General features: G+C 51.1%; 7 protein-coding genes across 7 annotated transcripts; 4 read left to right on the forward strand and 3 right to left on the reverse strand.

The window, feature by feature from the left end:
- The first annotated feature begins 840 nt into the window (after positions 1 to 840).
- Positions 841 to 4083, forward strand: B0H65DRAFT_184898 (adaptin N terminal region-domain-containing protein). Its single transcript, XM_062821560.1, has 3 exons — positions 841 to 1165; positions 1243 to 1532; positions 1591 to 4083. Exons 1-3 carry the CDS (start codon positions 956 to 958, stop codon positions 3977 to 3979), a joined length of 2889 nt encoding a protein of 962 aa, XP_062681382.1. The 5' UTR covers positions 841 to 955; the 3' UTR covers positions 3980 to 4083.
- A 628-nt stretch (positions 4084 to 4711) lies between these two features.
- Positions 4712 to 6650, forward strand: B0H65DRAFT_184930 (WD40-repeat-containing domain protein). Its single transcript, XM_062821561.1, has 2 exons — positions 4712 to 6415; positions 6474 to 6650. Exons 1-2 carry the CDS (start codon positions 5079 to 5081, stop codon positions 6520 to 6522), a joined length of 1386 nt encoding a protein of 461 aa, XP_062681383.1. The 5' UTR covers positions 4712 to 5078; the 3' UTR covers positions 6523 to 6650.
- Positions 6651 to 6777: 127 nt separating this feature from the next.
- Positions 6778 to 7551, forward strand: B0H65DRAFT_427166 (uncharacterized protein; the record flags this gene model as incomplete). Its single annotated transcript, XM_062824669.1, has 1 exon — positions 6778 to 7551. The coding sequence occupies one exon, from the start codon at positions 6778 to 6780 to the stop codon at positions 7549 to 7551; it is 774 nt and encodes a 257-aa protein (XP_062681384.1).
- A 399-nt stretch (positions 7552 to 7950) lies between these two features.
- On the reverse strand, positions 7951 to 10686 carry B0H65DRAFT_442257 (uncharacterized protein; the record flags this gene model as incomplete). Its single annotated transcript, XM_062825569.1, has 6 exons — positions 7951 to 8087; positions 8149 to 8201; positions 8661 to 8744; positions 10208 to 10363; positions 10401 to 10431; positions 10599 to 10686. The coding sequence occupies 6 exons, from the start codon at positions 10684 to 10686 to the stop codon at positions 7951 to 7953; spliced, it is 549 nt and encodes a 182-aa protein (XP_062681385.1).
- Positions 10687 to 11827: 1141 nt separating this feature from the next.
- On the reverse strand, positions 11828 to 14544 carry B0H65DRAFT_557844 (uncharacterized protein). The gene is made up of 4 exons (XM_062830087.1): positions 14132 to 14544; positions 13196 to 14044; positions 12325 to 13105; positions 11828 to 12234 (listed from the first exon to the last, which is right to left on the reverse strand). Exons 1-4 carry the CDS (start codon positions 14292 to 14294, stop codon positions 12198 to 12200), a joined length of 1830 nt encoding a protein of 609 aa, XP_062681386.1. The 5' UTR covers positions 14295 to 14544; the 3' UTR covers positions 11828 to 12197.
- Positions 14545 to 15411: 867 nt separating this feature from the next.
- B0H65DRAFT_508610 (uncharacterized protein) lies at positions 15412 to 18992 on the reverse strand (the record flags this gene model as incomplete). The annotated part of the gene is given in 8 exon segments (XM_062828240.1): positions 15412 to 15667; positions 15765 to 15956; positions 16022 to 17015; positions 17087 to 17844; positions 17972 to 18153; positions 18266 to 18367; positions 18383 to 18583; positions 18723 to 18992. The coding sequence occupies 8 exon segments, from the start codon at positions 18990 to 18992 to the stop codon at positions 15412 to 15414; spliced, it is 2955 nt and encodes a 984-aa protein (XP_062681387.1).
- A 1744-nt stretch (positions 18993 to 20736) lies between these two features.
- On the forward strand, positions 20737 to 20928 carry B0H65DRAFT_427010 (uncharacterized protein; the record flags this gene model as incomplete). The annotated part of the gene is made up of 1 exon (XM_062824659.1): positions 20737 to 20928. One exon carries the CDS (start codon positions 20737 to 20739, stop codon positions 20926 to 20928), a length of 192 nt encoding a protein of 63 aa, XP_062681388.1.
- Between the last annotated feature and the right edge of the window lie 2639 nt (positions 20929 to 23567).

The raw sequence follows: 23567 nt of genomic DNA on the forward strand, positions 1-23567 counted from the left end.
GTATAGTGAAGCCGTCGCAGTCTGAGCCCGGCTCTGGCATCATGACAAGAGTTCGTGGAGGGGAAGTTTTGAGTCTGAAGACGATGGTACGCGGACATCGAGGTACCGCGGATTGATGATGCCAAGGCGGATCTAAATCGTCATAGCTCCTCTCGATAGCGTGGAAGCCACATTTATTGCCGGGGTTTATAAGTGTGACTAGCCACAAAAAGGGGGCATTGTGGCGCCCATTTCGTGATAAGAAGCGCTACATTGACTGATAAGGACATTCGTTACAGCGTGGTGCCCGCTATAGTACAGCGGGTAAAAGTTATTGGATGGGGATCCCCTTTATTTTGCAGTGGAATCGCCAATCCGCCCGTCGCCGTCCGCCAGTCCCCCTGAACCCTGAGAATCCTCGACAAACCAGTCCGGAGCCGCCGACCACGCCGACCTTCCCACAACTCGACACAGAACACGTCGCGAACCCGACAAGTGTTTCTGCCAGCCCTTCATTGTCTCCGCGACCCCTGGTTTCCGTCTTTGTCTCAGTCGACTTTCCGATACCCCGTACACCGCGAAACATCGAAACGGACCGCATCGCGAACTTCCACTTTGGTCGACCAGCACTTCAACAGAGGGGGACATCGATCGATGCTGTCAGCCGCCACGCCGACCGCAACTTCTACCATTCAGCCAGAACACTAAACTCCGACGACCACCCGCCGTGCCGCTACGATTATTAGCTTGTTTATTATCGAATGTCGATGGATCAACACCGTTGCTCGTGATGCGCTCAGTGTGAAAGGTCGGCAAAAACAGCAAAGAGGAATTATTTGGCTCTCCGGAAACCGCGAAGCTCCCCCCTTGGACGAAACCGTGCATACGTGACCGACTCAGCCAGGCTCAGAGAAGCTTCGAATACGAAACATAATCACACAAAGATACCCCGAACCAACCCACAACAACCGTCATAATGTCGTCTTCAACAGGAACCGGCTTCCTGGGCCGCTCGTCCAGCAGCAACTCCAACATGCGCGGTCTGGTCCAGTTCATTGCCGATCTCCGAAATGCTCGGGCTAGGGAACTCGAGGAGAAGCGCATCAACAAGGAGCTGGCCAACATTCGTCAAAAGTTCAAGGATGGCAGCCTGAGCGGATATCACAAGAAGAAATACGTTTGCAAGGTATGCGCCGCACCAAACCCCTGAGCGTCCACTTGCGCCAGAGCGAAGAACATCACGGTTAACACTATTCGCAATAGCTGCTTTATATCTACATTCTGGGATGGAACGTCGACTTTGGCCACCTAGAGGCCGTTAATCTAATTTCGGCCAACAAGTACTCGGAAAAGCAGATCGGTTACCTCGCTATGACGCTATTCCTCCACGAGAAGCACGAGCTCTTACACTTGGTCGTCAACAGCATTCGCAAGGACTTGATGGATCATAACGAACTGTTCAACTGCCTGGCGCTGCACGCCATTGCGAACGTCGGTGGCAAGGAGATAAGTGAAGCGCTGAGTCCCGAGGTTCACAGGCTTCTGATTTCCCCGTATGTGGTTTCGTCTATCAGGAAGCGGCGCATTGTTATACTGACCTAGCGCGTATAGAACATCGAAGGCCTTCGTCAAGAAAAAGGCGGCACTCACACTGCTCCGACTATACCGCAAATACCCAGACATCGTCCAGGCTCAATGGGCGGAACGTATAATATCTCTAATGGACGATACCGACATGGGCGTGGCTCTATCGGTAACATCCCTTGTCATGGCGCTGGCGCAGGATAACACGGAGCAATACAAGGGTGCCTATGTTAAAGCCGCCGCCAGGCTAAAACGGATCCTCATCGATGGAGAATATAGCCAGGACTACCTCTACTACAAGGTGCCTTGTCCATGGATCCAGGTCAAGCTTCTACGATTACTGCAGTACTTCCCGCCATCCGAGGATAGCCATGTTCGGTCCATGATTCGCGATTCGCTGCAGAAGATTCTCAACCTGGCTTTGGAGAGCAACAAGAACGTACAGCAAAACAATGCGCAAAACGCCGTTCTGTTCGAGGCTATCAACCTCATCATCCATCTCGATACCGAGCATGACCTCATGAAGCAGGTATCCCAGCGACTGGGCCGGTTCATCCAGTCGCGAGAGACGAATGTCCGCTATCTCGGTCTCGAAGCCATGACGCACTTGGCAGCACGAACCGACACCCTCGAACCGATCAAGCAGCATCAGGATGTGATTATCGGCTCTCTGAAGGACAGGGATATCAGTGTTCGGAGAAAGGGTCTTGACCTGCTGTACAGCATGTGCGACACGTCGAATGCCCAGCAGATTGTGGCCGAGTTGCTACACTACCTGCAGAACGCCGACTTCGCCATCCGAGAGGAAATGGTCCTCAAGATTGCCATTCTCACCGAAAAGTACGCCACCGACGTGCAATGGTATGTCGACATCTCTCTGCGCCTGATTGCCATGGCTGGCGACCACGTCAGCGACGAAGTTTGGCAGCGAGTGACCCAAATTGTTACGAACAACGAGGAGCTCCAGGTGTACGCAGCCCAAAATATTCTCCAGTACTGCAAGCAGGACCACTGCCACGAGACACTCGTCAAGATTGGCGCTTATATCTTGGGCGAGTTTGGCCATCTCATTGCCGAGGAGAGAGGTTCCAGCCCTATAGAACAGTTCCTGGCTCTTCAAGGCAAGCTTTCTGCATGCTCGTCTAGCACGCGAGCCATGATCCTCTCATGCTTCATCAAGTTTGTCAACTTGTTCCCGGAGATCAAGCCCCAGCTCGTCAACGTGTTCCGCATCTACAGCCACACGCTCGATGCGGAACTGCAGCAGCGTGCTTGCGAGTTCCTGGCCATCGCAAGCATGCCCACGGACGACCTCCTTCGGACGGTGTGCGATGAAATGCCACCATTCCCCGAAAGAGAATCCGCCTTACTCTCCAGGCTACACGAGAAGCACGCCAACACCAGCGACAAGAGGACTTGGATCGTCGGTGGCAAGGATGCCAACGCGGACAGTGCAGAGCTCAGCTTAGCCAAGAAGGCCAGTCTCAGGCGGACCTTTAGCACCAAGACCGGACCAACGAACGGCGGTGGTGCGGCGGCGGCCGCCGGAGGAGCCACCAATGGATCCTCATCCGCCAACGACCTTGCCGGTCTGGACATGAACAACATCGGTCCTGCCGAAGCCAAGGTCATCAAGCCGCCCAACCTCGCCAGCGCCGCTCACCTGTCCCCCGGATGGGAGAAGGGCTTCAACCGGCTCCTCTTGCGTGCCGACGGCATCCTTTTCGAAGACGGGCAAATCCAAGTCGGCGTGCGCGCCGAGTACCGCGGCCAAATGGCGGCCATCATCCTCTACTTCACCAACAAGACGCCCGCAGTCATCGGCTCCTTTACCACCACGCTCGACCTCGACCCCTCGGAGCGCGCCAACCTGTCTTGGGACGTCAAGGGCCTCCCCGAAACCACCATCTACCAGGGCGCGCAAACGCAACAGGTGGTCGTCTTCGAAGCCAAGCGCGTCTTTGAAAAGGCGCCCACCGTGCGCATCTCGTATCTGGCCGGCGCCCTGCAGGCTTTGACGCTGAAACTGCCTGTCGTCATCCACAAGTTCATGGACCAGGCCGAGTTGTCGGCTGATGACTTCTTCAAGCGGTGGAAGCAGATTGGTGGGGCGCCGCGCGAGGCTCAGCGCATCTTTGGCCTGGCAGGGCCTAAGGATGGGGAGAGGGAGATTACCGAGAGTTTTGTTAGGCAGGTGCTGGAGGGGTTCAGATGGGGATTGTTGTATAACGTTGATCCCAACAGTAAGAACTTTGTGGGGGCGTCTGTGGTGCATACGAGTGAGGGAGGCAAGTTTGGGTGTTTGATGAGGTTGGAGCCTAATTATGGTACTCAGGTAAGTTTTGACTCTCAGTTCAACTTTGATGATGCAAGGGATGCTAACAAACGATGTGCAGATGGTTCGGTTGACGATTAGAGCGACGAATGAGAAGGTGCCGCCTGTGTTGCTCAAGATGATGGAGGAACGCCTTTCGCAGGGTGTGTCGATTCGTCCGGAGAGATATGAGAACCCGACGGCGAATGACATTTCTGAGTCGTTTAGGAATATCATGGTTAGGTGATAGGGGGTGTGGTGTGTGATTGAGAGGAGATAGGGCTGGCCATCGAGTGATTGAACTCGAAAGCTACCCTGATGTCGTTTGGGTTACTGGGACAACGGACAAGGTGGAGAGCCCAAAAACCAAGGCAGAGAGTGTAGAACTATAATTACCGGAGGTGGGCTTGTTGGCGGTCATTGTCTGGCTGATAGTTGAAAGAGCCAGCACCAAGGAGGAGGAGGAGCAGCTGATGAGAGGGGTCATTATGCTATAGTATATCTGGCAAAGAATAATGTTGATATGGTATTAAAGGAAATCAGGATTCCATGAAAAGCAGTGAGGGTGTGAGGGTGTTGTGACACTGGATGGTACCTCTAGAGGTACCTCTATGCTTCAGGTCCTGATCCCTGGCTGATAAGATAGTGACTGATAAGAAGGTACGATAAGAGAGAACGCGGACGTCAGGCTGCAGCAGCCAGCAAGGTGCCCGTGCGAGAAATGGTACTTGGGGGGTTCTGGGCGCCGTGATCGTATGGTCCGAGCTTTATTAGGCTAAGGTTTATTAGCGCCGATCACTCTTAGTTGCTCATCCGCGGCTGGTCGGGTGGGTGATTACACTTGCATCACTTGACCTCACCGCACTCAGGCTGGCAGCGATAAGTGATAACGCAAGCTAACACCACCTCCCGCTGCCGCCTTGGGAGCATCTTTCTCTTTACAACAAAACCAAATATTCAACCCACTCAAGGGCAACAGTTCCTCAAGGGCTCATTGGCTTCACCTACCTACACATTTCCATCTCCGGTCCAGGCAACCTAGAAAGAACATACGGACAAACCGAACATTCCATCCCTTCAGTTGTATTAACCTCTTGGCCCATCTCGACAACGTCAAACGTATCATTATATTCCACTCGCCCTATCGACCTCCTGATACCCTCTGCTCATCCTCTCCCTTGCCCAAGGGAGCACCGCCGCCATGACGGGAGGCACCCTCAACTTCATCACCTTCAACCAGGATTACAGCTGCCTGGCTGTTGGCACCTCCAAGGGCTTTCGCTTCTACCACACTGATCCCTTTTCCAAGATCTTCAGCAGCGATGAGGGCAATGTATCCATTATCGAGATGCTCTTTTCGACCTCGCTAGTAGCTTTGATCCTCACGCCTAGGCAACTCGAGATCCAGAACACCAAGGTAGACCAGCCCTCCCAGCGCCAGTGTTTACCCTCCGAATTTAGACTAATGCGGCGACCCATTCTACCAACCCAGAGAGCGTCCGTTATTTGCGAGCTTACGTTCCCGTCCGCCGTCCTAGCTGTCCGTCTGAACCGTAAACGACTAGCCGTGGTGCTCGAATGCCAGATCTACCTCTACGATGTGTCCAACATGAACCTGGTCCAAACAATCGACACTTCGCCGAATCCCAATGCCATCTGCGCCCTATCTCCCTCGTCCGATTCCTGCTATCTGGTCTACCCTCGTCCCAACCCGCGAGAAGACGTTGGTGCCAAGGCTCCTGCACACCTCCCGCCACCAAGCCAATATGTTCCGCCCAAGCGCGGCGATGTGCTCGTCTATGATGCCCTCAATCTCAAGACGGTCAACGTTGTCGAGGCCCATAAGTCCCCTCTCTGCGCCATTGCTCTCAACCACGACGGCAGCATGCTCGCCACCGCTTCCGAAACGGGCACCATCATCCGCGTTTTCTCGCTTCCCCAAGGCCAAAAGCTCTTCCAGTTCCGGAGAGGCACGGTCCCTACTTCGATCTACAGCATGTCCTTCAACCTGAGCTCCACGCTCTTGTGCGTCTCGTCGACTTCGGATACCGTGCACATCTTCCGTCTGCTCAACACCCAGAAGAACGCGAATATGCTGCCAGGGGGTGGTACAGCGCAGGGAGCCCGGTCGCGAAGCTTTGAGATCAATGACCCCTCACACAATGGTGGTGAAGTACCATCTGCGGACAACGGCAACAAGGGCTCTGGTGGTCATAGGAGACAGCCAAGCGGTTCCTTCAGCAGCATGCTTAGGCGGTCATCGCAGATGATGGTCCGCGGTGTGGCTGGCGTGGCCAGCTCTTACCTCCCGCAGTCGGTGGCGGAGATGTGGGAGCCAGAGCGAGATTTTGCGTTTATCAAGATCCCCAAGTCTTCTAACAACAGGGCAGGTGGGTTGAGCGCGACGCCGCTGAGGAGCGTGGTGGCCATGAGCAGTAGCTCGCCGCAGGTTATGGTTGTTACGAGTGATGGTGGTTTTTATGTTTACAACATTGATATGGAAAAGGGAGGAGAGGGGTATCTCGTGAAACAATTTTCGTAAGAGATGGTCTTTCTATGATGAGGCGAGGAAAGTGTGCTGACTTTGGGAAAACAGGGTGTTGGACGGCGACGACAAGCTTACGAACTCGGACTATGGAGCCTAGGAGCACATTGGAACAGACGCAGCTGTCGGAAACGATTTCGAAATTGTCGAAGGCGGCCCTATTGACGCTGAACGCTAGTCACTTATCGGACGAAATCGTTTCCCGTTTGACACCGACAACCCATCACAAGCGTGGGGATCTTACATAACCTTGAGGGGCGGCGGGCCCCCTGATATCTTTGGATCAGACGAATTTCTGCTGGCTACGGCGGAGCCACCAATTTCCAGTTCGCCTTCGAGCCCGTCTTCATCTTCGATGGTCGGTGCCCCTTCCGAGTTTTCTTCATCATCGGCTTCATCAGCAAGTTCGGAGGCGTCATCAGCTGGGACAGTATTTTACACGCCGTCTCCTGCAGGGTCAAACCGACAACTATCACGGCCTCCGACTGGGGTTGGGGAGTTTCTGAGGGCACCCTCCACGAGACCTGCATTTCCAAGGATCACTGATGATGCTTTACTGGAACATATTTGGGGACAGTCCTTTGATGATTCGCTTTTTTGGCTTCGTCGCATCGGGTTGCAGGGACTTCCTCAATATGAGACAGCACCATTGTCGGAACTTATGCCGACACAGAACCGTTTACCCAATAATCTTGGGGTACGACGACCTGTCATTGTTGATGGAACCACAGGTTGGAGGCAACGTCAATATCGCAGGGCCGCTGCCAACATGGACCTCCCCCTATTGCTAGAGGAGATGGGGAGATTACGCGAGGAGGAACTTCGTATCCTAGAGGCCCGTCGCCGTATCGCAAATCTTCTTCCTCCGTGGATGACATTGACAGCCGACGAGCCCATAAGACTAAATATCCCTCCTATTCCTCCTCGGCAAATGCCGGTTAACATGGAGTTCCCATTGCGGGTATTAGAGGACACCGAAAGGGACAATATCGCAAATGGCTTTCCGCAGCATGTTAGACAGCGTTCTAGCCATGTTAGGCAACGGTCTAATCAGGTCAGAGAGGAATCCGACGAGGACCCGTTCTCCCAGGTCAACCCATTTCGCCGAGGACGGAATCTCCCTAGATAGGCCACCTACCCCAATCTTTCCGAGGGGTGATTCCATCTGGGTTTGTTTCTGGTGCTGTGACTGGACGTTGGGATGGCGGTAGAGAATTTTGTCATGGCCCTTCTTCTTGTTCAGTTTATTATTCTATGCATAGCGTACGGATGCTTTTTTTACTCCGTTGGCGTTTGAGGGTTATTTCTCATCTCACTTTGTCACCGATAGTTTTCTTTGCCCGAGATGGGCATTGCTCTGAGGAGCTTGTGGTAAATACCAGCGGACTACATAAGTCTATAGGCTCATCATTTGTGCACTAGCCTCTTATTATTATATAGGCATGAAGCGAGAATTCCTAGCGAGTTCAGCTTGATCTTCAACAAGGGGACTCGGTTTTGTGATGATGTGCTGCTGATGTGTGTAGAACTACACTTCGAGCTCGTCAAACAGACTCCTTTGTCCCGGCTCAGGATGTTTGTTGGTTCCAAGACGCAAGGGAGCGGGTGAACCAGGGGTTCCGGGACCAACAGCCTTTTGGAGATACAAGCCACCAACAAACAACACTTTATTTCAACTACACCAACAGCTCTAATTGACCCCCAACCTTACTTCAACTGCACTAACAGCTCAATTCAACTTCCAACTCCATTCCAACGACAAAGAGTAGCTTATTTGAACTACAAAGAAACCTTATTCCAACAACATAAGTGACCCTGGCACTTTACACATGACAAGAGTACTCCTTTTCGTGATGATGATGTATCTTCCAACAACTTGGGAAACTGGCCTACATCGGGAGTTTTTGGGAGTGCGCCGAGTGTAGCCCTCCTTTCCGGGATCTGTCATACTCGGTAGCTTTTGATAATCAGACCATGAGAAAGGTTAAATATTATCAGGACAATTGTAATATCAAAGTGCCGACGGGCAAGTTGACGAAAAAAAAGTGGATATCGTGAGCTGGACAAGGACGGTTGGTGGTGGGTGGGCGCCTGATCCTGCCTGCGGGCTTTAAGTTCCAAGAAGTACTAAGGCCAAGAAGAAGAAGGAAAACAACGAAGAGCATTTCGGTGCACGCTCGGCGGGAATTTTACGCATCTACTTGACCGCACCTATTGACCCGTCTGGAAATGACTTACCTGATCCTTTCTGACAGCACTTGATAGTAACCTCCTCCTTGGAGATGAGTGGGGTGCAACTGAATCAAGTGGGCATTGACATCTCTTTCAATTATGAATAGGTATTATTAGAGGTATGGTTGGGCAGTTTGAGATAAGTACGGAAAAATCTTGATGTTGAAACTGGACAGAAACCGGTCGATAGACTTGTTTGGAAGTTGAAGTCGCTGTTGGGGGATATGCAGAAGAAGTTGGCAAGACCAAGTTGCGTTAAAGAAGGGTAGTGACAGGATCAGCCAAGACAGGGAAACGCTTCGGTTGCAGTTTTGAAACCGATTCAGAGGTATAGAAGCTTGAGTGACGGTGGGTGTTTGGGGGATGGGTTGAGTTTTGGGAAGAAAGCAATACATAGGAGAATGAGGAGTTCTGCTCTTCCTGGTTGCCAAACTGATGATGAATTCCATCAGTTACTAAGAGAAAGAGCAACATCTTTGACATATACGATGCATGTTAATTGATCTGGGGATCACTCCCCGTCATGGTCTGTCTCCTTTTGGAATGTTGCCTCTCTTTATTGGCCGGCCTCCATGAAAGGTACCTACCTCGGTACCTATCACGGCCATGGTACGGTCCGAGTGTCCGAATCCAACCCCGGCTCCCCGGCAAGACAGGGGCCGGACTTTTCAGACTTCAGTTGCACAATGAACTGTGCTTATCTCCGGGCCTCGGCGCCGCCAAGTCTGTGGGGGGGCGTTGGTGGCACTGTAGTATTCTGGTCGAGGCTGATGGTTAAATGCTTGTCGAGCTCAACGTCGCTTGATCCTTCCGCCGTATGCACCCCGCAGTCAGACGGAGGGAGGATTCCGATCAGGAGATGAGGATGTCCTGCTTGAGCCTTGTCGGTGCTTTGAAGCAAGGCGCAGTGATGAAAAGGCACTGAACTGATTCGTGGAATCATGCTCTCTTAGCTTGTTATTTCACGCCGAGCCAGACACTCCATGTACTTATTTCACTCGAGGTCGCTGTAGTTACGATGGATGACCATGAAGAAAGAGGAAAACCCATGACAGACCAGGAGAAGTACACCCTCCAAAAGTCTGTTAGAAGGGGTAGTAGAGCGATCGATTTTGCCATAATTAAGATTCGAGTCACTAACAGAGGTACATCGAGTGGCATTGAGAGCTCGTTTGCAACTTCCTCTGTTCGTCTTGAGTGTTCAGTTCCGCGCACAGTGTGATTGAGATCGATGTCAATATTTCATTTGGACGAGTGGGGCGGTGGGCGAAGAGGAAGGAACTGAGCACTTGGGGGGCAGTGATACCAGATTGGCTCGATCCGTGACCGACGTGCCATAATTGATGCCCGCCCAGTTGGAGTGCACTGCAGTCCACTTGCACGTCGTGAGCATGCCGAGTGAATCCATCGCGACTAAACCCGGCCCATCGGACCGTCTCACTCCGTCACTGCACTCCATCCCCAACTAGCGCCATCGCCAAATACTACCGCCCTATAGGGCTTAGACGTTGGGAGGCTCGACTCTCAGTATTCAGTATTCCAGTACTACCTACCCTTCTTCGTGTCCAGTCGTAGTAGCTGACTGCTCGGACTCAAAGTCGGACTTGAAGTCAACATCATGAGCCAGCCAAAATTTTCGGCGGCAAATGGCAAGATCTAAATCCCACCTTCGGCATCCCATACCGTTACCGACGGCGAAGGATCGATATCTGCATCGTGATGGGTGAGATCCACTGCACTAGTTACCTTCGTCCTTCGAAGCCGGCTTGTAACGACACTGCAATGCGATTGGATGGCCTCATGCGTAAAGGTAGATTCAACACCTCTCATCTACAAATCCTCCAACGCCTTCAACACCCTCCTGGGAACGGTTGCAAAAGAGGAGTATCAAGCGATGGATGCCTTTCCACCAGAACCGTCGGGGCGCCATCCCGTGTCGCTTACTCACAGCTTGAACATAGAGAATACGTCGATCGCTCGATGAAGTGAATGGAGTCAAAGAAGCGAGAAAGGAAGCGAGCAAACAGGCCATGAAGCCAAGGTAGCACAGCACCGCACCCGGGAGAGTGTCCCGTCGCTGTCCTTGACCTAGGTTCGCCATGTGTGATGGGTAATTTTTGATGAAGAGTGAAAACTATAAAGCCTCTGTGATGTTGCCATTTCACTCCTCGATCTCAACATCATCATCCTCACTCTCAACTTCCCAGTCTCTCACTTCCACTCCCAGCTACCACCCCAGGCAAAGCATCAACACCAACAAACTCAAACTAAACCACAAACACCACCAAGATGAAGTTCACCACCGCCCTCACCCTTCTCTTTGCCACGGTCGCCCTCGCCGCCCCTGCCGCCGAGGCCAACCCTGAAGCCTCCAAGGCCGAGCTCGAGGCTCGTGCCTCCAAGGCGCCGGCTGTTCCTGCCTGAAGGGCAAGTGCAACTGCGCCTTCTGCACCGTCATGGGTTGCACCTGGAACTTTGATGGCAGGACTTGCTAGATCCAGAAAGTGAGTGAGTGTTCTCTGTAGTGGTGATGATGGTTATGCAGTGACTTGACTGGCCTAATTTAGTATGAGGTACCACCGATAGGCATGGATGGTTTCGGTTGAAGCGACGGCCTGCCTTTTGCCTTCGCTTCTATCTTCTTGCACAAAAGTGGAAAAAATGTTGGTTGAGGTTCTGGATTTATGGGAAAATAAAACGTCCTCCTCCCGATCCTGAAGCGCGGATTGGTTAAATTCATAGGGACACTACCTAGCAAGCTGAGGAATACGAAGTAAAGAGTGTAGTTAAAAGTACCTAGGACAAAACTTCCCCCACCGTGGTCTTCGCCTACACGCACCCTAATCTGACTTTGCGCACCGTCCGTAAGCACATTTTATACAATTTTTCCACACTGTCGCTATAAATAAGTATAAAAGTACTTAAGTAGCGAGGCTTCCATACTCGCGAAACTCATCTTAGGCCAGACAATTGAGGCTTAAAAGTCACTAATGGAGAAATATCTCGCAGTCTCACTGCCGATGAGTGCGAAAAGGACACTCGCCAAAACAGAATGGTTGCATATAAAGCACTTCCTTCCATATGGGCGGCATGACAAATTTTGACTTACTATCTAGACTAGAACAGAAACTTGAGAAAAATCGGAAAGAATCGGGGACTTGTAGCAATAATATCTGGCTTCAAAGGGTGGTGTCACAGGGTTCCCTTGCCGGCTATATACCTAGGTATTAACGCTGTTAGGTGTGTTCCGCTAATATTTGTTGTTGTTCTCTCCTACCAAAAGCGATATTTCGTTATTTTCAAGAAAAAAGAAGGGGGAGAGAGAAAAAAATCATCCACCATCCAAGGTTCTCAAAATGCGTAACTTTTGGGTATCTCAATCATCAAGGCCCCGGAGAAAAGGGTGTCCCTTGAGCCCCTTACCTCCGGAAAACAGAACCCACGCCTCGCAACGAACTCCCACCAAACTCCTCACAAGATCTGCCTCCCAGTTTCTAACTGTCCACGGCGGGACCCGTTATTTTGGTTCATTCTCCAGTCAAATCATCTCTTCTCCTTCTTCTTCTCCCCATGTACCCACCTACACAACCTGCCCATCACCCCCATCAGATACTCCCGATACAGCGCCAGAAACGCAAGCCCCATAGTCAGCGCCGAGGCCAGAATCCACCACCCTATCGACAGCGGCGTCTGGCCATCCAGCTCTCCGACGTTCATGCCGAAGAAGCTGGTCGTAAATGACAGCGGAACAAAGGTGAACGCCAGGAATGTGAGCTTCCCCATGCTCTCCGCCTCCGCTAGCGCTCTCTGCGACTCCGAGATGGAGATACTCGAGAGTAGAACGGTGATAGCCTCTGTCGTGCGACGATGCAGGGTCTCGGCGTGGTTAAGCAGGTGTTGGAAGTCCTGCTCTGTCCGTTGGGCGGCGATCCTGGCCTTTTGTTCGCTTCCATCGTTGATACTGGGATCGTGGATGCTCGAGTCCGAAGCCTTGGGCCAGCGAGACTGCGAGCTGGTTGCGCTGCGGATGCTTTCCAGTACGCATTCGGTCTTTTGGATATAGCGTTCGAGGATCTTCTTGGTGTACTTGAGGTTGGGGAGCACCTTAAAGTCCTCTTTGGTCGGGAGGGAGGTGTACCGGTCGAGCTTGAGGTCGATGAGGTTGAGGAACTGCATCTGGGAGGAGGCGGCGAAGCTGAAGATCTCGGTCAAACAGTAGAAAGCGTCCTTGGCCATGGTGGCCGGATCCAGGGAGTGACCGTACTCTTTGTGGATGTCGGCGGCCGAGTGGATAGATGGGGTTGAGTTCCACTTGCCTTGGCTCGGACGCCGTGCCTTAAGGGCAATTTTGTGCTTGTGCACGATGACGGGGAGGCAACTCTTCCATTGAGGCCAATCCGGGGAGTTTGAATGTGGTTGGTAATTGTCTCCGGAGTCTGACCAGACGATTACTTCAAGGTCATGTTAGTCCGGTTGTACCAATGACCTCGGTAAGGTACTGTTGTGAAGCCTGGGGATGACTTCGAAGGGGTAGTACTTACACTGAAAGGTTGGATCATCCCCGGGTCTTTCCATGCAAATGGAAATACGCTGCTCAACGGCAAAGTGCGTCTCATCAAAGACGTAGTAATCTCGTACCATTGACTGGCCATCCACCATTTTGGGCCTGTTCTGATCTATGTATTTGATCTCCCGACGATGAGCATCTAGAGCAATCGCAGCTTCTCTCCTCAAGGCTTCAATATGTGCCTCGTGCAATGTGCAGCTTGAGGTACAATCGTCACGCTCGCCGATTGTGATCACTGGAAGATCGATCAGATAGCAGCATGATGATGGTATCGAAGGTATGGAAAAGCTTATCGGAGATTCCTCGGGACCCCGAAAATCCAGATGTCGGCAGAAGAACTCCGGGTCGATGTTGTATCCGGCGCCTATGTGATTGATCCATGCCGGCGATGTATAACCGTGAAGAAATGTGACAGTGGACTGAAATGGATTCCGGCTCGCGATACTCGCAGAGAACTCTTTGTGTGTCGAGAACGAGATGAACTTTCTGCGCTCATCTTGCCCGGAACTCTCCTTGCTGGAGCGTCTCTCACCCGCAAATGAGTCTCCAGTGTTATCAGTCGATTCTTCGGATAAGATGCTTCTTGGTGATAAAGTTGGCGTCAACGCAAGTGAACTCTCCTGCGCATCGGCAATATCATCATCGCCGGCAATGGGATACTGTACCACCCAACTCTTCAAATCTCGAGGGGCGGTTTTCCGCACATATACAGATGTCGATATATTCAGCCCCAAGAAGTCGCTTAACCATATGTAATTTCGTCCAATCCCATTGTTGAGGACCGAATGCCTGCGTACAGCATCGGCATATCCCTCCGGTGTTACTATAGGCAAACAGTCAACATTGCGATCATCCACCCAAACTGCATCTCAAGGTATTTGCGGTCTTTTTGAGATGAGACCTGACTCACATGCATCTGGATCCTCGCGTACAGTCCTGCTCGCTGATGTAACCCGTGACGCAGGATCATCGCCCGCGGCCGATGGTGGATAATCTCTGCGAGTCCGGCGGATTGACCGCGATCGTCTCGGAAGATTATCCGCAGGCATGGGTTGTAATTTTTCGGCGGTCATGCCGTTATCGAACTGTGGATGGTTTCGCTTTCAGTAGATTCCTTGTCTTAGGAGTTATTTTCTGGATGTTGTGATCGTTTTACGACTTGCCAGAAAAGGGCTGATAGTATAATGTAGTTGCTGTCCATAAGCCGATGGGAAACGCATATTTTCTTCTTGGTTTTCCCACTGTTCGGTGTCTTAATCGGCCTGAGACGTGACACAGGCTTTGCGGATGGCAGCCTCGTCATGAGATTTGCCCATTATGAATGCATAAGGTACGGATCAATGCGATGTCAGATTTGTTGTCAAGATATGTTTTGCGATGATGAAAGCGACTAAATATAGGTTGAACTGAGGCTTCCGTCATCGTCGTTGGATGCCACCACCGGTTGCCTTGTTGACCCAGTGGTGGTGGTGTTGTCACTAAGGGGGCCACGTGTTAGTGTTTGGCATAGCTGCTCCACTTAAAAGGCTGAAGGTAAGACGAAGACCAGACACAACTGTCCACGTTGATTGACATGTTGAGGCTCAACCGACCTATCACTCACTAGATGCGGAGGCTTTGCTCCAGACATATGAACCTGTGTTTCCAGCTCACTGGTTCAAGTGATTCTAGACTGTGACATCCAGACAGAAGTATCAGCCATGTCCGAGACCTCCTACCCGAAGGTTATTCTGAACAAACTGATAGGGTTAAAGCTCCGCCCTGGCTTCAGAAGGTTGTGCTCTCACTTTTGAAGTGAGCGTGCATCTTCTGATACTAATTAAGTGGAAGCTTCAGTAGGTAGGCCTAGCAGGTGCGTGCCTCTCCCTGATATGCAGTCCTCGAATGGATTTTGTCCCCAGGCATGCGTCAAATGCGAGCCACATGCAAGTTGGATTACATGCACTTGTCAAGATGCAGCTTGGTGAGGCGAGCAACGTGTACGTACCTGCTTGCTTTTCTGGGCCTGTAGCCTTGTCGTCGTGTTTCTTTTCACGGGTAAACTGCTCGCCTTCTTTGAACATACATTGACACTCCGACAGGCTGTTTTCGCACGCGTCCATCCACGTTGATCCGCCGCCCATCTGTTTCTTTTCTTGTAAGGGACTCTTCACGATCATTACCTTCTTGCACATCTTTTCCACGACAAACCTAGCGAGACCAGTAAGAAACTAGGGAATCATAGTCCTCTTCCTTCAGTTCATCCATTGGCCGAGAATCTTCCCGCTTGCCTTGCCTCTTGAGCACTTTATTCCTCAGCTCGTATGCTTGCTTGAATAGGCCGTCGGCCTCCCCTTTTCTGCCCATTTTCTTGAACAATTGGCCCTTCTTGAAAGTTGTCCTAGGCCGCTCGTTTTCCAGATACGTGCGGGATTCGAAGATCTTCAATGCTTTGTCCAGATAATCTCTAAGTTCAACGTCAGTGAGCTGATATGCAGTCATCGACTAGTAGATGCTCTGTTTTTTGTGGAGAGTGCACTCAGGCAAAACGGTTGTTTACTCACTCGGCTTCCATATGGCGACCTTGCTGCATGCAAGCACCGGCCAGCCGATGATACGTATCGCCCACTCTGTGATGACCGGAACCCAGAACTTCCTGATATTGTGTTAAGCATTGGTTGTGGAAGATGTAGCTGTCCCAAAAGCGGCGCTGAGACCATAGCACGTTGCCAAGTGCGTACAGAATCTTGCCAGTCCTGTGTTCAAGCAAGTCAGTAAAACATCTGACACAGGTCCCGGCCACTTGCCAGTTGGTACGTACTTGAATGAATTCTTGTCTTCCGGACCGTATTTTGACTCGTGGATACGGAGGATAGCTTGCAACTCCCTTTCAGCTTTGTCATAATGGCCCTGCAGCCAGTATATGAAGCCGAGGTTGGGTTGTGGCCATCCTAGCATGCTATCTTCGAAATCCTCGAGATCCTTGAAGGTCTTCATCGATTTCCGAAAAGCATCTGCCGCTTCTTCCAGATCGCCGTTGTTCCCATAAGCAACACCAATCTCATTATACGCGTAGCCCAGTTCATAGACAAGGTCCCCAGTGTCTCTCCCCGTGGCCTTCACCATGTTGAGCCATTTCTGCTTGTGCTGCATACTGGTTTCATGCTCGTTGGTTTCTGTCAAGATAATTCCCAGGAACATGTGGCCCTGGCGGAGGAGCTCATCTGTTGGACCTCCAAGATTACCTCCCAGTTGCTGTGCAATCTTCAGGGCGCATTCGCAAAAATCTTTGGCCTCCTCGAGCATGCCACGCTCAAACAAGTACCAGCCTGCATCACCAATCAGCCTTGTGACATAAACATCTGGGGTGAAACGAGTGGGATCTTGCGTCGTGTTCTTGAGGCGAAGAACACTGTCGTACAGAGGCCCACACTCCTTGTGCCTTGCAACAGAGTGATGTTCTCTTATGGACTGGAATTGCCATTTGTCATGAACGAGCCTGCTAGCAGCTTCGAACGCTTTAATCAGCGTTTGGTGATCCATGGTGCGCAATGTTGTCTCCTGGATCGAACGGTGCAGGGTAAGGCTGCGCTTCTCGTTGTTGTGGCTGATTAGCGAAGAGGAAAATAGATGGGCTCTTGCGTCCCAGTAGTCCCCGTTAGAAGTCGGATAGCCATCGAGCTTGACGACCTTCTTCTCATCTACAAGAATGTCTTCAGGAATGCCATCCGGGTCCAGCATAGCTATGACTTGTAAAAGAGATTTAGAACGCGTGGGAAGTTCGTGCAGCGCCCAGATGGTCGCAAGTCCGCGGACTTCGTCAGGGTGTTGACTGATCCTCCTGCTTGGTGTAGGGGGACTTTTGTGTAGTCCTCCAAGCACTCACTATATGACTGCAGTCTCTTGTTTCGAAATCTCGCTGATACCTGGATAATTAAGAGGGGGAGCCCAGCCAGTTTGCGCGATAGGTCAGACAGAGCTTCGGACTCCTTTTCCTTCTCAGATGATGATGGGGTTGACCTCACGTGTGTGAGTTTCCGGAGCAAATCTTTTGTTTCCTTTTCGGCAAGCGGCCTCAAGTTGATACCAGCCTCAATCTCTGTGTCAAAAAAATACTTCGCGTCGGGGTCTCGGCTGGTGATTAGAACTGAGCCGCCTCTGAGTCTGAGCTGATACTTCTCAAGGACCTTCAAGTCATCCGCGTTGTCGAAGATGATAAGCCAGTTGGCTAGACCAACGGATTCTCCTGACATCTTCGAGGGAGGAGCGAGCCATTTTAGGACAGCCTCTTCGCACGCAACAAGGTCTTGTTCGCCATCTACCAGTCCCAATTGCCGAGAGACACGGGCGAAGTCAGACGTGAGAATAGTAGCTTCATCCGCTCTGAGCCAAAACACAGCGTCGAACCTATTAGCCCGGGAATATGCGTATTCCACAGCTATTTCCGTCTTTCCTATACCGCCAAAGCCGCAAATGGCAAATGAGCGGAGTTGATTCGATTCGGCTGAAGTTGTGTGACGTTGGGGAAGAAGGGCAGCGTCAATTTTGTCTATGATATTCTCTCGTCCCGTGAACCGCTTATTTGCCTGGCGGTCTCCAAGCGAGAAACATGGCAGGCGAGGGATTCCATCTCGTCTCGCAGGTCTACCGGGGAATGTATCGCTGGATCTGACAGGCGATACACCTGATCTTTTGTTAGTCCTATCCTTTAGGAGGTCAAGCGAGATTTATTTTGGATATTTTTCTTTTTCCCTCGATGCGTTTGTTTGACTTACTGCGCCAGTGGCTCTTCCTCTGAGCCTTTTCTTTGACCCTTTTCAGAAGATGGAGACACTCTTTGTACAGGTCACTGTCGACTGAACATTTGCAGATATCCCAATGGTTTGAGTTGCTGTACACTTTCTCTTCGTTCGTCGATATTCTTCCCAGTGTTCCTAGATCCCTGGGGACAATCTGGAATTGGTTAAGTGCACACTGTTAGCCAAAGCAAGTTCGAATTTCAGCAAAAGTTTTCTGGTCGAAGAAACCCGCAACAGAAGAATGAGGAAATTGCGTGTTTACATACCACGTAACTCGAATCCTTAACGAACGGGAGAAACCTGCGGCGTTTTACTGTGGGCTTTAACTCATATGCAGATACTATAGGCATGTTGAGTGGGGTGAATCCCTGGCAGATATCTACTAGGATTTTGATTTCATCTCCCTCGGAGCCCATTTTCGCGGCACCTTTGTCATTCGACGTAAAGAGAAAATTGAAGACTTTCCTCACATCTTCTTCTTTCGTTTCTGTGCTAAAATGTGGAGCGCCCAAAAAGACGATCCCGGAAAGAGCATCCATCATGTGAGGATATGTTGATCGTTCCTTATGACAAATATGGAGCGCCTACCATATGAAGAGTCAGCATCCAATCCATGAGAGAGTTATACGGCTCCTCGGTGGGCATGTTATCAGGTTGTCCCAAATGAGTCAACTTGAAGAAAAGGAGAAAGAAAGAAAGAGAGACAGAGAGAGAAGGACCCACCCGTTTCACGACAAATCCTCCTGTTCCATGGCAAATGAGGACCACAGGTCGCATCTTTCTCTCGTAGTGATCAAACATGGAGTCCAGAAACACGCGTCCTTCTTTATAGAGATACTGGGGGGACACAGAGTTGCCATCGCTGGGATCATATTGATGCTCAAAAATAGCCACGTCGGGCAGGAGGTCATCACAAAGACACTTAAGCCAACCCCATTCAATGGGCTTGGCTAACCCATAAGCGGGCACGATGATGATGCTGGAAGATCGCATGTTAAAAGAGAATCTCATGAGGGAAAGGCTGCTTCACTCACTCCAGTTCCTGGGGTGCCCTTTGCTCCCTCGTGAAGATCCGATGGAGCGTCCTCTGAGGTTTCATTGTAGCCAGCTACAGCTCCAGATGTTTCGGCATGGACGACTAAAAAGCCAATGGAACTGATTTTGACAATATCAGGCAAGAGTATTGCTTTAGGCTAGATTTACTCTTGAGCACGAAAATCCGACCGACTGGGACAGGAAATTCACGAGTGTGGTATAACGCCAGTCGCAATGACGTTGCCGACCTGACGGGGCATCACTCATGGTGGGCAACAGATGAGTACTAAGACGACTAGTAGTACAGCCAGAAGGGCACGATGTGTAGGCAGCGAAGGCTAATTCCTGAGACTCAGCAAGGCAAACGTGAAAGGCGGGGTAATAAAACGCATGCATGAAGTACAGAAATGGTGGTGTGAAGGGAAAACGCAAGCATGTTTTCCGAGATTAAGCTCCGAGATAGATGTAAACGCTACTGGTGCATGCACTGGGCTTCACCAGCCGTTGGTTGGTCGACAGGTAAGATCGCACGAAAGGATTCTGTGAATCATATTTGAGCTTTTCTGTACTGCTAGTGACAGCTGAAGGAAGTCAAGCTGTCTGGGGTGAATTCCGTCTCCGGTTGACGATCCTTACAGTGAGGTTGCAGTCCTGCGGAGCCGCGAGATAGGGATACGCGTCAGCCTTGCGTTTGGGTAGTCAGAAAATGTGGTAAGCGTTGGTTTGAAACCGGCGTGTCGGGGTATGATGAATGAGCCCATGATAAATAGAAGCTTGAAGTGGTGAGCAGCTGTTCCAGCCTGATCGGGCACGTCTTCAGTCTAGCGATTTGGACTGCATATGCTGGATGCCACCTAAGTCCTAGTGTAAACGCCATTCAGCTGGGGTTGATGTTACCCCATCGTGCCCATCTCACCTATTCCACCAACGACATCTCTGCACCTGGGCCAACAGATAAAGAAGCGCCCTTGGGGGGATACTGGAGGAGGCTTCCTTTGCCCTACGAAACACTCACCCATCATTAGGATCCTCATGACGCGCATTTCGCCAGTCACACTCGTGCTGGAACTGATCACATGCAGCCCAGTAGGCAACGAGGAGGATACCTCGCCAAGGCTACACAGCCAAGCATGACTGATTATTGTTTAGCTCAAAGTGGGTGGGCGCAGCGACTGGGTCGGCTATGGCCAGTTAGGAGGTTTGGCATGGAGTGCAAGTGATTTGATGATTGGGAGGAAAGCCGCTTGAGCCGTCTTCCCACGCAACCAGCTTCCCGAGTTCAGTCTGAGCTCACCGAAGCGAAAGGTGCCTGTTCCATCAGGCAAGGAGGCTCTGCGTAGATGCCTAATGTTGCTTCATAGCGGGCCCGAAGGGTGGGCAGGCAGTACGTTAACGGGTACCTGACTTTTTGGTGGTGTAGCCTTCTCCCGCAACCCAATATAACAAGTCACCACACTGGTAGCTTTCCTTCCGCAGTAATTTGAAAATGCCAACTGGAAGTTCACAGTCGTCTTGTCCGTTCAAGAACTCGTTCTCCAGCGCTAGCTGAAAGTGTCCCAACCTCAGCAGTGGTACAAACTAAAGAAGCCAAAAAAACAAGCTTGATTGAAAAACAGATCGATAACGCAGCTAGTAAGGTGTCTCTCCTGCTATATGTCATGCCTTGGAATGAGCGCGTACTGATTTCCGCACAGCCTGCTAGATGCCGAACAACAACTTGTCATCCGCAAAGGCTCAGCCCTGGAAGAAAGGATGGATTGCTCGGAACTCGCTAGGCGTGAAAAAGCAGCCCCCAAAGGGTACAACCCACGGCACCAAAGAAGGCGAGAGGCTCATTCAAGGGGGCCACACATTCGGCATACCTATCAAGATAGTACCCGCTGAGGCTCAGTGAAAGGAGGAGAAATATCAAGGGAAGCGTCGGTTTGGTGGGAGTGGATCGGAACCGGGAAACAGTTGCGGTGATCTGTGTGTAGCCCTTACTCTTGGCAGTTACAGGAATGGTCTTGAACTGGAACTTTGCAGAGTCCGTCTTTAGCTTGGAACTTAAGAAGCGCGTATTTCGGACTTTCAGCAGCCACTTGAGGCTCGTACCATACAATGCCCTGTTCAGTGGCGCCCAGGAGACAAATGCTCTCGGTCCGATGCTTTCTCATGATGGATGTGTTGTCCCGTTTGTTCGTGTAAGGGGAGAGGCCGCATGTGGGTATGTTAAGTTCGTCAAGTAATTATCGTCCGATGTGGTGATTCAGATGTTGAGGGAAGAAGAGCGTCGTACAACAGAACTCACGCACACTCGCTGTATCATCCGAGTCTGCATTTGAGCAGCGTTGTCTCCGTCTCTTGAAGCCCTGACAAGTAATATCACTGGCTGAGCTGGGTGGTGGTGACCGCGTATATTCTCGTATTTCCGTCCTGGTACACAGCATCGGATGTCTGAGCATCGCAGGTTTGTGTGAATGTTGGGACGATACAGACAGAAAGAGGCCGAATGTATAGAGGGCCTCTGAGCCGTCGCCAGACGCTCTCCGGAACTAGTGGTGACTGTGATCAAGGCAGGAAGCAGACGCCAAAAAGCTGGCTACGTCGCAGAAATGTCGAAGGAGGATAAGACTCGATGGCTTGCCCGCGGTGCTGCTTGATTCGGTCCACAGTGCTCTCCTAGAGGGTCTCCAACATGCTCGCCGCTTCCTCGTGGGAAAAGCCTGGCGTTTCCACTATAATCGGCGTACTGGATATCGAGACTAGACCCAGCGACCACGCTTGGAGCAGAGGCTACACACGCAAGTGTACGAGGGCCGCAGGCTGTGATGCTTGTTTGCTTTGCCATTGGAAACCAGGAAGTCGGGATGCTGCCGTCGGACCTGGTCGCCAGTGATGTTAGCGAATGATTGAGGAATGGAGGCTTGCAGCCAGCTGAATACCTACTGCGCAATCAATGATGCGGACATGCGGCCCGTGAAGGAGCGTCATTAGATGGGGCCTGCAAATCCGTTGCATACGAGCCTTTCGATCTTGTCATGGTCAAAGAAGCCGTGGTAGGCCATGGGTCGCGGGGACAGACGGTCTCGATGTTTTGGCGAGTGATTCCATCATCAGGGTGTATCGCAGGCTTTAGGGTTTGACGGTGTGGTAGAAAATGTGTTCCGCTTCAGAAACCCGACTTGACTTCAGTCCGACGAAGCCATCCTTGGGCAGCATGTCCACGTTCTCTTTGACGGAAGGCGCTAGGGACTAAAGAAACGAACTGATTTTTATTGTTGTTCGATGAGGTAAGTGCAACCAAGGGAGGTCGTGAAACGTACAATACCCAGGCGCTCTTGCGAAGTTGCACAGGCGGGCCCTGCCCGGCTGTTCCTGCAACTAGTCTAGATCTGGAACTTGGGGGAAGGGACGAAGGCATTGCATTTGGCAGATAGTTACAATAAAGAGGTTTCTCTTTCATAAGGTACGTAACTGACCATTCGACCACCCTCAGTCTTGCATTTAGCGGCGTATTTGCATTAAAAGGGGCTTGCACCAACAAGGGTCAGTCTGTACCCGTTGGGTAGGTGGTCAGTGCTCTGTCTGTTTCCCCCGGGTTTCCCCTGAAGTCCCTGACCGCCTTGCGAACGGGTAATGGCGACAACTTCTCCACTTCGTACCCGTAACCCCATGTCCTTGTTTCAGTGGGATCGCAGCTACGCATACAAGGATCAGTTAAGTCTTTCTTTCGCTTCAGGCACGACATATTTACCTAAGGTAATGTGACTCTACACTCATGGGCAGGAACGATATACAATCTGAATACCCCCAATGAACTCCGCTTCTTATGTGCGGGACCCAGAATGTCCAGACCGTCCCCTGACGGTCGACCGACGGTTGCACAGGTTTAGACGTCTTACTTCTCAGTCAAATAATTACCGGTCTACTTTGTAACAGCGGTTTAAGTGTATAAACGGTCGGCCTAGAGGCAGACCGTCGTCTATACGTTTGCCTAGATTTAAGCGGTCGGGGAACGGTCGGAAAAAGTTAGACGTCTGAAAATCCTCGGGTCTTAGGGTTCTAATACCACAGCATTTCTTCCACATTACTTTGGGATTTCACGGTCGTATTGGTGCATTTGGTTCCTTAGTGAGGATATTGATTGATTGATTACCTAAGCACCTTGCCCGGCCTTATTTTCTTGCCCAATTAAGAAAAGAAGAGAGAGAGAGAGAGAGAGAGAGAGAGAGAAAGCTAGGCAGTCCATTTACTAAAGTATTGGTTTTGCAATGCTACTTGGTTGTAATTTCCACTTGGAAGATAATGATTTGGTGAATGGGCTGTTCGGCTCCTTGATTCTCTAGCTTCTTAGTTCTTTGGTTGAAAAAATGAATGACTTGGTGGTTTTGGTTGAAAGAGGAAAAAGGAAGAAGTGTGAAGTTTTTTCCCCAATGTTGGCCTTATAGTGGTGGAAGGTGGTTATCGTCGTTCTTGCCTTTTGAGGCCTCTTGCCCGGGCTTCTTGGGAAATGCCCAAGTTCTCGCCCCCACTCCTAGCTTCTGAAGCGTC

The sequence above is a fragment of the Neurospora tetraspora genome (assembly GCF_033439725.1).
Source record: "Neurospora tetraspora strain CBS 560.94 chromosome Unknown B0H65scaffold_4, whole genome shotgun sequence".
NCBI lineage: Eukaryota > Fungi > Ascomycota > Sordariomycetes > Sordariales > Sordariaceae > Neurospora > Neurospora tetraspora.

Coding starts and splice junctions, on each gene's coding strand:
- B0H65DRAFT_184930 (XM_062821561.1), top strand. CDS start 5,079: ATGACGGGAGGCACCCTCAACTTCATCACCTTCAACCAGGATTACAGC. Junction 6,416..6,473: donor TATCTCGTGAAACAATTTTC/GTAAGAGATGGT, acceptor TTGGGAAAACAG/GGTGTTGGACGGCGACGACA.
- B0H65DRAFT_184898 (XM_062821560.1), top strand. CDS start 956: ATGTCGTCTTCAACAGGAACCGGCTTCCTGGGCCGCTCGTCCAGCAGC. Junction 1,166..1,242: donor AGAAGAAATACGTTTGCAAG/GTATGCGCCGCA, acceptor TATTCGCAATAG/CTGCTTTATATCTACATTCT. Junction 1,533..1,590: donor CACAGGCTTCTGATTTCCCC/GTATGTGGTTTC, acceptor TAGCGCGTATAG/AACATCGAAGGCCTTCGTCA.
- B0H65DRAFT_557844 (XM_062830087.1), bottom strand. CDS start 14,294: ATGACCGCCGAAAAATTACAACCCATGCCTGCGGATAATCTTCCGAGA. Junction 13,106..13,195: donor GGATGATCCAACCTTTCAGT/GTAAGTACTACC, acceptor ATGACCTTGAAG/TAATCGTCTGGTCAGACTCC. Junction 12,235..12,324: donor ACGCCGCTGTCGATAGGGTG/GTGGATTCTGGC, acceptor CAGGTTGTGTAG/GTGGGTACATGGGGAGAAGA.